The sequence below is a fragment of the Brachycentrus maculatus genome, unplaced genomic scaffold (genome assembly GCF_059751285.1).
Source record: "Brachycentrus maculatus isolate JH-2025_06_01 unplaced genomic scaffold, ASM5975128v1 h1tg000139l, whole genome shotgun sequence".
NCBI classification, from domain to species: Eukaryota; Metazoa; Arthropoda; class Insecta; order Trichoptera; family Brachycentridae; genus Brachycentrus; species Brachycentrus maculatus.
Genome location: NW_028280892.1, coordinates 571337 through 583826, shown reverse-complemented (window position 1 = coordinate 583826; position 12490 = coordinate 571337). Strand labels below are relative to the sequence as shown.

Sequence of the window (12490 nt, the reverse complement as noted above, 5' to 3'; positions counted from 1 at the left end):
TATTGAATAAATATTAGTGCAAAAAATCATTCACTCTTATATTTATTTGACACCCCCCCCTGGGAATCGAACCCTGGAACTCCAGTAAAGTAGCCAACATGCTGACCATTACACTACGGAGGCGAACAATTGTACTCAATATTAATAACACATTCACTGTGTATAAAAAAATGTCATACAGATAAACATAAAATTGTGAATTTTTGAATACCCATAACTTTGTTAAAAATCAAATTCTAGTTTCTATTAAAACATCAGAAATAAGTGTATTCCCCCGTGTTTTCAAAACACCTAAAACCGACTACAAATCCTTATTTTTATTCAACACGACTCCCATCAATGCGTGGCCGCAATATTTGTACGGACACAGAAGCTGTATTTGACGCACAGAACGTTTTAATCCAATGCAGTCTTTTGTGTACCATTGGGTGTTGATATAGTAAGCAATAAGAGGAAGAACATACATACCGTGAGTAATTTATCAAGGGTGCCGGGCATGGCCGTACGGTTGCGGTCTGTTTTGGTCTCCGCAGCCCACAACCCTCGGATCCAGTTCAGGGAAGAGTCGGAAACGTCTCTCTCCGGGTTTCCCGTGACGGCTTTCCACAAGGCGAGATTGTGCACCAGAGTTGAGAGCATATATTCACTTTTCTGGGAATCGCCTAGCAAAAGAAAACAATATATTTTGTTTTGTATATTAAAAGCATTGTTAACTTTGTGGTATGGTAATATAACACTCTAAAAGTAGTATTACACAAAGTGAACGATGAATGAGAAGGAGAGTGATTACAAAAATTTACAACATTTTGAGTGTGTCAAAATATTTGTTCACAAAATTTGGATTATCTCCAATTACAGGAGTTATTTTCATATTATTTTTTGTATTTTGTTTTTTCTTCCAAGAATTTGAGTAGTGTGGTTGTCGATAATGGGTAGAATTGGTGAATGTTACACGTGTGTAAAGTGATCACTTAAACCAGCCTATAATGGTCGTCAGCCCCGTAAATGCCCAGACTTCCATATTCTTCTTCATCTTTGATGAGATGGCAAAAAACAATATTTTTAATTAAAACTGTCATGATTTACTGTAAATGCCCTGACTTCTATATCTCCATATCAAAAGACTTCTTCATCTATGTTGAAATATCAAAAAACGTCTTGTTGGCAATTTATTATGATTTATTCTATTGGATTCTATTGGATTGGATTATTCACCTTACTGACAAATATCTATTGTATATATGCAAAAGAAGATGCTGATCATTCCAGGGTTTACGACCTAGCATTTATCTCTGGCTTCAATGACTTTATACACTTGTGTAACATTTACCATTCTGCCCAATATTGAACATTTATATTGCATCCAATTTGTTAAGCCCTGGGATACTCAAACTTCCATCTTCTTTTGTATATAAACGATAGAACTTTCATTTTTAACTAATGTTTTACTAGAGTTAATACCACTATTTCTTAAAATCTACTGTGACCTGTGTTGCAGTGCATTCCGCATCATTTTCAAACACGAGTATGCGGAATGTATCGAAACACATGTCACAGTAGATTTTAAGAAATAGTGTTATTTACTAAGTAAAACATTAATTAAAAATTGATAGATTTTACCACAAACTGACTGCCGAATCAATTAATGAAATGATATAACTTTCATCTCAAATTGAGACACCAGGAGTTTTATGTGGTTTCCTCCCAGCAATGAGCAAATACTAAGCAGTTCCTGATTAGCTCACACTAGATTATCTCTCCTGTTCCCAACACAGATTCAAATAATTTATTTTTTTTACCTAGAAGAAACAAAAATCCACTTAATGATTTATAAACCTCGTACATAATAAGCAAGATAAATATAAATGCAACTCCCATCTAATAATTCTTTAAAAGCCCAGAACTTACCCTTCGAAATTAGCATTCGAAGAACTTAATGTACCAACAATTGAAGAAATTTTTAAAGCCTCTATCTTTTAAAGAAAAAACAACTGAAGTGCAAAATTCACATAACTATAGATTTTTAATAATTTAACATCGCACAGATGTAAAACAACAGCAGCATTAAACCATTATACTTACGTAGGTAAAAAAAACTTTGATAAACTTCCGGAAAACTTAAAATATATAAAAAATTATCAAACCTTTAAAACTAAATTTGAAAAAACATATAAGACTCACCCCTACCTAGACCACATCCCAAGGATTATTTATTTTTATTTTTAATTTACTTTGTTTTTTTTTTTAAATTGTAAAACAAACTCCCTCTCTAAACACAAGTATCTTATTTATTAGAGAGGTAGAAACGTTAAAATTGAAATGTTTTGTATATTTATCAAGTATTTTCTATTATTTAAATTGTAAGAAAAAAAAATTCAATAAAAAAAAAGTTGAGATACCTGTAAAAAAATCTCATCAAATCTTTCAGCTTACCCTTCCAATTATCCACACAGTCACCAAAGTCCCCAATGTCCTCTTTCAGCTTAGTTTTCAGGGTCTTATCGGCCGCAAAGAACCCGTTGACAGTGACCACGGTGGCCATGCGTTGCATGTGGGCCTGGAACGCGTACGGGAGGAAGGTGTCTCGCCGCCACTCTGACCTCCACAGCAGCCGGTAGTCCAGGAGGCCCGGCGCATCCGAGCGGAAGGTCGAGGTCTCGTCGGACTCCGGGCAGAGGTGGTCCCCCATCTGGACGAGCAGTTCCTCCCAGTCGGATAGGCGGGCGTAGCAGTGGAAGTATTCTAAGAGATACATAGATGAAATGCCTTATTATAAGCTTAAATAATAAAAATGAAAATGGTATTTTCTGGCGTTTCTCATGTCGCTCACTCCTTTCAAGAACGTCATAAATCAAAATACTTGATTTTTCAGGAGAACGTTTTTAAAGTTTAACAATATAATAAAATGTATTAAAAATAAATATCAAGCCACTTATTGAACTTTTTACTGTACAACAGATCTTTTTAGGTAAAATCTGAAGTTTTTTTTTCCGTTTGAAAAATATTTAGTTTATTTAAAAAAATAATTTCAAAATGCAAAAACAACATTTTATGCCCTGTAGCGGGTAAATATTAAGTTAAAAATATGACTCTTTTGCTGGGATATAGTACATTTTCTGGGCATTCCGAAAACATGCAAAACTGAAAATTTACGAATTTTGATTTATGACGTTCTTGAAAGGAGTGAGCGATGTGTGTGATTATAATCCAGGATTCGGACCTCACATACTAATATAAGAGTTTCTGCTTAGTAAAAAGCTTCTTTACATCTCACCAATAGATGTCTCTAGTGAAGTTCTAGTGATTCAAGAACAAGGTTTCTAAAGGTATTTTGAGTGTGTCCCAATATTTGTTCACAAAATTTGGATTATATCCAATTACAGGAGTTATTTTCATATTATTTTTTGTATTTTGTTTTTTCTTCCAAGAATTTGAGTAGTGTGGTTGTCAATAATGGGTAGAATTGGTAAACTCAAGAGTCCGCGACACTAACCACGGGACCACAACTCGACATAAGTTAAGACCTTTACAGAGAGATTGGTGCGTAAAATAAATATAAAAACATCAAATATGTAATTCCTTCTTTTCTGGCTTTGCAATGAGGCCAACAGAGAAGGTAAAAATACCCTTCCCGTTCTAAAGCATCAATCAACTAAACGAGTAGAAACATCTCTCCTGTCCATAGTGTGTTAACAGCATAATTGACAGACTTCTTTATTCTTCTCCATTTACATTAATAAATAAAAATTACTCCTTAGTGAAAAATCCTGATATGTGAACAAAGACCCTCAAAATACTGTAAATTGTCCATCATTATTATTATTATAAAAAAAACTAACTAACTAACCATCACACCGCTTCACTGCAAGGGTAGGCAGGGAGAATAGAACACAAAACCAATCTGTCTTTGCAAACCATCTTTGTCCCTTCCACATTCATGTATCTCCTCATACATACACACTGATTATTCGGACTCCTGACCTGACCAATTTACCAGCACAGTATTTGAAATACTTGATCATACCACGTTTTTCTGATTTTACAAGTTTTTGTTTTAATAATAATTACTATTTTTATTGTAATTATTAATACGTTTGCAAATCGCTCACTCCTTTCAACAACGTCATGAATCAAAAAACTTGATTTTTCAGGAGATCGTTTTTAAAGTTTGAAAATATTATACAATGTATTAAAAGTAAATATCAAGCTACTTATTGAACTTTCTACTGTGCAAGATATATTTTTAGGTAAAACCTGAAGGTTTTTTCTCCATTTTAAAAATATTTAGTATAAGTATTTTCAATACATTGTATTATATTTAATATAATACAATGTATTGAAAATAAGTTTCAAGCCACTCATTGAACTTTTGACTGTGCAACAGATCTTTTTATTTATTTAAAAAATATTAAGTATATTTAAAAAAATTATTAAAAAATACCTTTTCTTCAAAAGGCAAAAACAACACATTCTGCTCTGTAGCGGGTAATTATTAAGATAAAAATAAGTCGCTTTTGATGAGATATAGTACATTTTATGGCCATTCTCAAAACATGCACAAGTGAAAATTTATGATTTTTGATATATGACGTTCTTGAAAGGAGTGAGCGAAATGTGAAGAATGTTTACAAAGATAGAGTGGTATGGCGATCTATTCTTTCTGCCTACCTGTTATTAAAACAAGTAAATTACCTTCGGTACAATGAAGCTTCTCAGTAAGTCCCAATTGTTCATCTAGTGTGGCGTTCCCGTACAATTCCAAAAGGTCCCTCCATTTCCCGTTAGACTTGAGAGATCTGATCTCCGATGTAAGACTGATGGGCAATTGGACCCCATCCTCGTAACTAATCTCCACTTTGCGTCTGAAATATAACACATTCATTTATTTAAACACACAGCTAACTCTATTCTGAAAGTTTGTATACATGTAAATCTGAATGATTTTTTTGTAAAAATCATATTTCAATCTAAACACTTTAAATTCAGCGCCTTTTATATAAAATAATTATAGAAGTGGGTAGGTACTACATACATAGATTAACGCTTTAAATGTATGTACCTCTCCCTCCCGATCTCTACCAACAGTATGTTAAAGACGCTTTTAAGCGTTTCAATATCAAAATCTTTGAATAAAAGAAATGAGATTATTAGGCTATATAAAATTTTGTCACCTTAAAAACTTAAAAATAAAGTATTATAAATCTGCATTCTTTTCATTTTTTTAGTGCAAGTTTCCCAGTTCAAGTACCACCCGATCTAATCTAAACTCCTAAATAGATCTATTCATAAGTTACATGATTGTTTCTTACTTTTTACAAGGCGCTTCGATCCCTTGCCCTTCCACCGCGATTGCCAGCTCTTCGAGCAGCAACCTACCGAGCCAGTCGGCCCCGGAGGACTTGGCCGCCGCAGCGATCACCGCTTTGCAGTCTTGGGATATCTGAACGCACTCCCGGAGGCACATGCGACACAGCTGCAGCAGGGCCACCGAAAGGGCCGGGCCGCTGCGGCTTCGGTCTAGGCAGAACAGGAGTGCCCGGGCGGCTTCAGTCTTGAAATTGTCAGATTGGTTTGGATTCTGAGTGGAGTGCTCCATGAGAGATTTGAACACGACAATGAAGAAGTCTTTTGCGAATATGTGGTCACGCTGAAAAGTAAAAAAAGGTTTTTATATAAAGACAGTCTGTTGTTTTGACAATTTTCATTGAATAACTTTCTTTCTTCATGTTCGCTCTCTAGGTGGAGCATATGTCTCCAAGTCACTATATCACTGTATCACGCCATCTCATTGGCTTCCTCTTTTTATTATGCAAAATTCTATTTGGACACACTCAAAATGTTGTAAAGAAGTTGTTGCACATTTTTTTTACCTTACTTGACACATTGATGATACTAGATTTTTAGAACACATGAATCATCTCTAAGATACATTGCGAAATCATGGGTTCATTTCCAATCAGTTGCAAACTGGTTGTTTTTTGCTTCCAAGCATTGAATTCGATTTCCGGTCATCCATATTCTTAATCTAGATGGTCAGTGCTATGCTCCAAGGCTCTCCTCCGAGCTCACTAGATGTCAATTATTGACAAGTAATGTATTATCAGTATTGATGAGCATACTTACTGAAGCCAAACCCAACAGGGGTGCCAGAACATCATCCAGACCTATTTGGATATCAGGAAAGTCCCCATCTCTAAAGTTCCGGAATATCTGAGCTGGTTTATCTGCCAAACGCTGTTTAGCCATAAATTTCTTCTTTGAGGCAGCTGAATTTATTGAAAAATAACAATTATTTTTTCATTTATTTAAAATTAACATACACGATACAGCTTATATTCTAACAAAGTTAATACACATGGTAAACAAAAATTTAAAATACTGTACATACGTGTCTCAATTTGAGATGAAACAACTAAAGGTGAAGACTAACCGGAGCATTTCTTCGTAACATAACGTCGTAACATCGCTCGCAGCGAGCGTCCGAAACTATGGATGGAGCGGTCGCTGTACTGACTATACGAATGCTCGCATCACGTAACACGAAATGGCTCCCGTCAGTCTCCACCTTAAGATTTTTTTTATGAAAGAAGATGGAAGTCTGGGCATCCTAGGGCTTACGACCTAGCATTTGGCTGACTTGAGTAATTACTAACTAACTAAATTAACTAACCATCATGCCGCAGGGGAAGGCAGAGAGAATAGAACGCCATACCACTCTGTCTTTGCAAACATTCTTCGCCTCTTCCATATTCATGCATCTCCTCATACTTACCCGCTGATTATTTCGACCTGACAATAATTACCTTCCGTCTGAAAAATTAATTTTAATTTGATATTTTTAATTTAGTTTTTTATTAACATTTTTTATTACTCGTTTTTTTTTTTTAACTCGGCAACTTTTACATTATATTTAAATAAAATAAATACACAACCTGATTTGTTTAGTTCTATTTTCGTAAAAAAAGTAGTAAAGAATAAAGTGGTTAATTTCTTTTTCGTTTAATTTACAATAATCCAATATAAAATTTTCTCACCAATTCCAGAAAATTTGATCTTCAATTTATTTTTATCGGTTATTAATTTCCTTCTCAATCTTTCTTCAAGTTGACTGGAAACTCCATCGGTGGCGGCAATAGAAGATTTACTCCTGAGGATGAATAAATTTGATTTAATTAAAAGATAAAATAGAAACTCTCTTACTAATTTAAAATGGAAACCAATCATCTATAATACAATTTTACTACATCCAAATTCATTATTTCCACTTTTGTTACATTATTAAACGGTTTATGAAGAGATAAGTGGATCATTAGTTATAAGATTCTTCTAACCCCTATCCGCACGCAATGGTGCATAGGGCACTGCATCATATAACAGTACTGTTATCTTGATCGTCGACACATGGAGGAAAGGTGATCAGCTCTCCGCTGCAGGGTAATATTGAATAAATATTAGAGTGAAAAAATCACTTTTATTTATTTGAACACCCCTAGGAATTGAACCTGGGACCTTCAGTACGGTGGCCGAGCGTGCTGACCATTACACTACGGAGGCGGACAAAGATGATTAGTTAGTTAGTCGATATAATTTATTCCGTTTTATTTTTGCAGCAAAGCACCCAGCAGCGTCACATCGCTCCGTTTCCCACAAAAGAGTGATGAACTGGCTCTGTATACTCCTGAACGCTCAAACTATTTATCAGCCTTCTGGAAGCCATGGCATGGGAGTGAAAAAATCACTTATATTTATTTGAATGTAACTAGAGGTACACTAGCCAAGCTATATACGATGTAGTGCCCTATGCACCATTGGGTGCAGATGAAGGTTGGAAGATGATATTTATCCTTAAATTATATTTATGCTTCAATTAAACACTCTTTTACGTGCTAGTTATTTGACACCATCTACGGTTGGACATTTTTATTTTATAAGCAGAGATCTTCATTAAACATATCGCTCACTCCTTTCACCAATGTCATATATCAAAAATCGTTGATTCTCAGTCGTGCATGTTTTTGGAATGCCCAGAAAACGTACTATATCCCAACAAAAGCGGTATATTTTTAACTTAATATTTACTCGCTACAGGGCAGAAAGTCTTGTTTTTGCATTTTGAAGAAAATGTATTGTTTAATTATTTTTTTAAATAAACTAAATATTTGTCAAATGGAGGTTCAGGTTTCACCTAAAAAGATCTGTTGCACAGTATAAAGTTCAATAAGTGGCTTGATATTTATTTTTAATATATTTTATTATATTCTCAAACTTTAAAAACGATCTCCTGAAAAATCAAGTTTCTTGATGAATGACGTTGTTGAAAGGAGTGAGCGATATGTGGGATTCTTCCCGAATTATTTTACCTACTAGGAAACGCCTGAAAATGCCCTTATATAAATTAATACTTAGACCCAAAGATGGAAGTATCTATAGCTTCCAAAACTAGTCGTTGAAATAAATATAACTCAAGTGGTAAAACACATGTGTTTTCATTTACAATTTCATTATGTCTTACCACAAAGTGAATGCCGAAACAATAAATGAAAATATCTTTATAAATTTTTATTAGATTACTTGTACCACACTTTTTCACTTTTTTTCAAACCCTTATCCGCACCCCAATGGTGCATAGGGCACTGCATTATGTAAACGCAGTGTTATCTTGATTGTTAACACACGAAGGAAAGGTGATCAGCCCTCCGCTTCAGATACCAGTCCAGCGTTATATTGAATAAATATTAGAGTGAAAAAATCACTTGTATTTATTTGACACCCACTGGGAATCGAACCCGGGACCTCCAGAACGGTAGCCGAGCGTGCTGACCATTACACTACGGAGGCGGACAAACATTTTTTTTTGTACCATACAATCTCATTTAAATCTCTTTCCATTTTTGCCCAATCAATATTCTTAAATGATGAGCAGACACAAGATATAGTAGCTTGCAAATACCTTTGTGGGAGAGGTTTGTATGTCTTCCTATGCAGAAGTTGGGGCTCCATGGTGAAGAGAAGCGAACTGTCAGATCCCAAACTGAAACCATCGTTGTTTTTGGCATCTTTGTTTTCACTCGGCATCCATTTGCTTCTGAAACTAAAAGTACAATTATTTATTATTATTTAACAAAAATAAGAACAAAGTTCGCAATTCACATCCCTAGAGCAATTTTTTTTTATTTTTAAAATGGCTGTTCCACAGCTCAAGGGACTATGAGGGACACCAAGATATTTTTTTGTTTTTGTTTTATTTAATATAATTACATTTAACAATACAATTTAATATATTTTTTTAACATTTACACATATGGCAAACTTATAATTTTAGTTTCGCTGTGCCTCTCCCAAACAGAGACTGAGCTCTTGTGCTCGGAGAGGGACTTACACTCAAGTTTTATTGTTTTATTTGATTAATGGTATAACAGTCTTTCTCTTTTCTTTTATATATATGAATACAGACACGACATCAACATAAAAAGAACAAAAGAGTCATTGATATTTTTCTTTACAAAGGGCAAATATAAAATACCTTTCCGAGAAGGAGAATCCTACACTCTCCATTGTGGCTCTCAGGAATCGGTGTTCTGTGGTTTGCAGAGTACGGGCGGCAGTACTCAGAGTCCTGGGGGGCTCCGCCCCATCCTGGCCCAGGGACAGCAGCATCAGCTGGGAGTTGAGGGTCTCCGCAAACATGGGGGCTAGCGTGCCGTTGTCCGAGTGACGGTTTACATCCAACCTGAAGAAAAATAGAGGTAAGTAGGTAAAATTAGTCAACATTGACAATATGAGGTTAGGGGTGGAGAAAGATTTTACAACATTTTACAAGTATTTGCACACACTCAAAATGTAGTAAATACATTCACTGGTCAAATTATAACTTAAAAATAATAAAAAAAAAATTCTAGCGTTTCTTATATAAACTAACTAACTAACTAACCATCACGCCTCTTCTCCGCAGGGGTAGGCAGAGAGAATCGAACGCCACACCACTCTGTCCTTGCAAACATTCTTTGCCTCATTCTACATTCATGCATCTCCTCATACATAACCGACGATTATTACGACTCCTGGCCCGGCCGCTTTCAAGTATTTGACATACCTGATTGTGCCAAGTTTTCAACAACTACATTCGCCTCATAAATTTGTTTAACCGTTCTTTCTTCACTCATACGCTCCACATGTCCAAACCATCTCAACACACCTTTCTTAATTTTATCGATAATGCTTATCTCAGCCTTACATTCTTTCATTATTTCATTATATATGTGATTATAATCCAGGATTTGGACCTCTCGTGCAAATGAAAAGGTTTCTGCTCAGTAAAAAGCTTATTTTATCTCAATAGATGTCTCTAGTGAAATTCAAATGATTCAAGCACTGTTTCGAAATTCGAAGATCCAAAAATTTGAGTAGTGTGATTGTCAATCATGGGTAGAATTGGTAAATGTTACACAAGTGTAAAGTGATCAATTAAACCAGCCTATGACGGTCGTACACACCGTAAATCCCCAGACTTTCATATTCTTCTTCATCTTTGTTGAGATGTCAGATAAATAATTGCCTTAATAATTCAAATACTATAGTGGCACAAAGAAAGAATCTAATAGGATGTCTCACTTGTACTCTGTGAACGAGCATTTTTCCAGCGGTTGCTGGAATAGGGTGGCCGTGCCGAAATCCGGAGCCTGGCGACAGCTGCCGAGGACCAGCCTCAGAAGTCGCCCCAACTCTGCTCCCTGTCCGCCCCTTTCCATGGGCAACAATTCTTTTGTAGAGTGCAGCCAACTAAATAAAATAAAAATACAATTTGTGAACACACTCAAAATAACACTGGATTATTCACACTATAGATTAGATGTCAATTTAAAAGTGCCTTAACTTGATATGAAACACGTATCGTTCTTCCCTTTTTTATGTAATAAAATGGAAGTCTGAACATCCTCGTGTATAAACTGATCCCTTTACCCTTTCATTCTTCCCTTTTTTATGAAAGAAAATGGAAGTCTGAACATCCTCGTGTATAAACTGAATTCTTAACCCTTACTGGTCCAATGTCGAATCTCGTTTGACATCAATTTTTTCCTCTTGGGTCCCATGTTGGATGTTATTCGACATTTTTTTCAACATTAGTATTATTTATTTAAATTCTAAGCTTACATTTTTGTCACTCGTATCTATTACAACAGTATGTGGAGCAGAGGATAAAGGATTTTTCCAATTGGAATGTAACTGTCTACCTAGATTTTTTTTTAATTTTGGGGGACCTGAAAGGGTAAAGCCAGCCAGATGCCAGGTCGTAAGCCCTGGGATGCTCAGATTTCCATCTTCTTTTATAAAAAAAGGGAAGAATGATACATATTCACATCAAATTGAAACACCTTTAAATTATAACTTATCTTAATAATTCTTTTTAGCGGGCATACCAAGCACAAATATATATCAAAAGTAAAACACACCGTTTTTCCAAGTTGTTTGTCAGCTTTTGAGTCCAAAATTGAAAGACGCGATCCCTCAACACCTCGTCCTCATCATCCAGGCCAGTTAGAAGCGCACTTTTTACATTTGTGTACATTTTCCTAGAGTCTCCGTCTACACTGGTGTCCATAGGACTGTCTTTGGGAATCCTAGTACTTTCCAATGGCCTTTTTCTACCGGCAAAGTCCATTCTGCTACTTGAAGCGGTAGTCGTGGCACTAGTGTCCCGGAAAGAGGAAATGTCAGAAAGGTCGTCCGGAAATTCTACCGTATCATCCGTGGTAGAGTCTTGAAGTACTAAAAAATACATAATTTTTTTTTTTAAACCGACTTCCATGAGTAGATACTATACCGACCGCATTATTTCGCTGGACACAAACATTTTAAATTGCATGTTTATTGCAGAAATGAACACTTTAACCACTGCGTACTCCACGTCTATTTTAGCTTTGCGTTATCAATCAAATACGTCACATTGGCGTCCTCAGCTAAACATAACTATTCTTACAAAAAAGTTATCTAATATTTACACTCTGTTTTGTATATATATATATACAGTGGTACCTCGACATACGAGTGCCCCAACATACGAGTTTTTCGAGATACAAGCCGACGAGCAAGTGATTTTTTGCTTTTAGTTACGAGCGAAATTCGAGATACAAGTTCGGTTGACTGACGACTGAGGAGATACAAGAGTTACAGTCACAGCAGCATACTGAGGTTATGCAAGAAATTGGTTTTGAGGAGTCAGAGGAGGAGGTTATTTCTACAAGTGAGATAAAGGAGATGTTAGGAATGTGGGAGAGAGTTTCACAGTTCGTGGAAAAAAAACACCCAGAAAAAGTTGCAACAGGTCGTGCATCTGACCTTTTTAATGACACTTGCCTAACTCATTTCATATTAGATATTTATAAATACGTTTTTATTATTCCAAACCACGTAACAAAAATAACTGGGGGTGACATTTTGGAGGTTGGAACGGATTAATGGTAGTTCAATTGTTTTGTATGGGGAAATTTGC

At 35.5% G+C, this 12490-nt stretch overlaps 1 protein-coding gene across 1 annotated transcript in view; it reads right to left on the bottom strand.

The window, feature by feature from the left end:
- LOC148309091 (DNA-dependent protein kinase catalytic subunit-like) overlaps positions 1–12490 on the bottom strand; it is a 67915-nt gene that overhangs the window by 22028 nt on the left and 33397 nt on the right. The window contains exons 24-33 of the mRNA XM_088260590.1: positions 11451–11766; positions 10612–10779; positions 9524–9730; positions 8951–9091; positions 7035–7147; positions 6124–6266; positions 5310–5647; positions 4693–4862; positions 2434–2742; positions 469–662 (exon numbers count right to left, since the gene is read on the bottom strand). Of these exons, the coding sequence (XP_088116716.1) occupies positions 469–662; positions 2434–2742; positions 4693–4862; positions 5310–5647; positions 6124–6266; positions 7035–7147; positions 8951–9091; positions 9524–9730; positions 10612–10779; positions 11451–11766 (2099 nt within the window). The remainder of the gene's footprint in view (positions 1–468; positions 663–2433; positions 2743–4692; positions 4863–5309; positions 5648–6123; positions 6267–7034; positions 7148–8950; positions 9092–9523; positions 9731–10611; positions 10780–11450; positions 11767–12490) is intronic.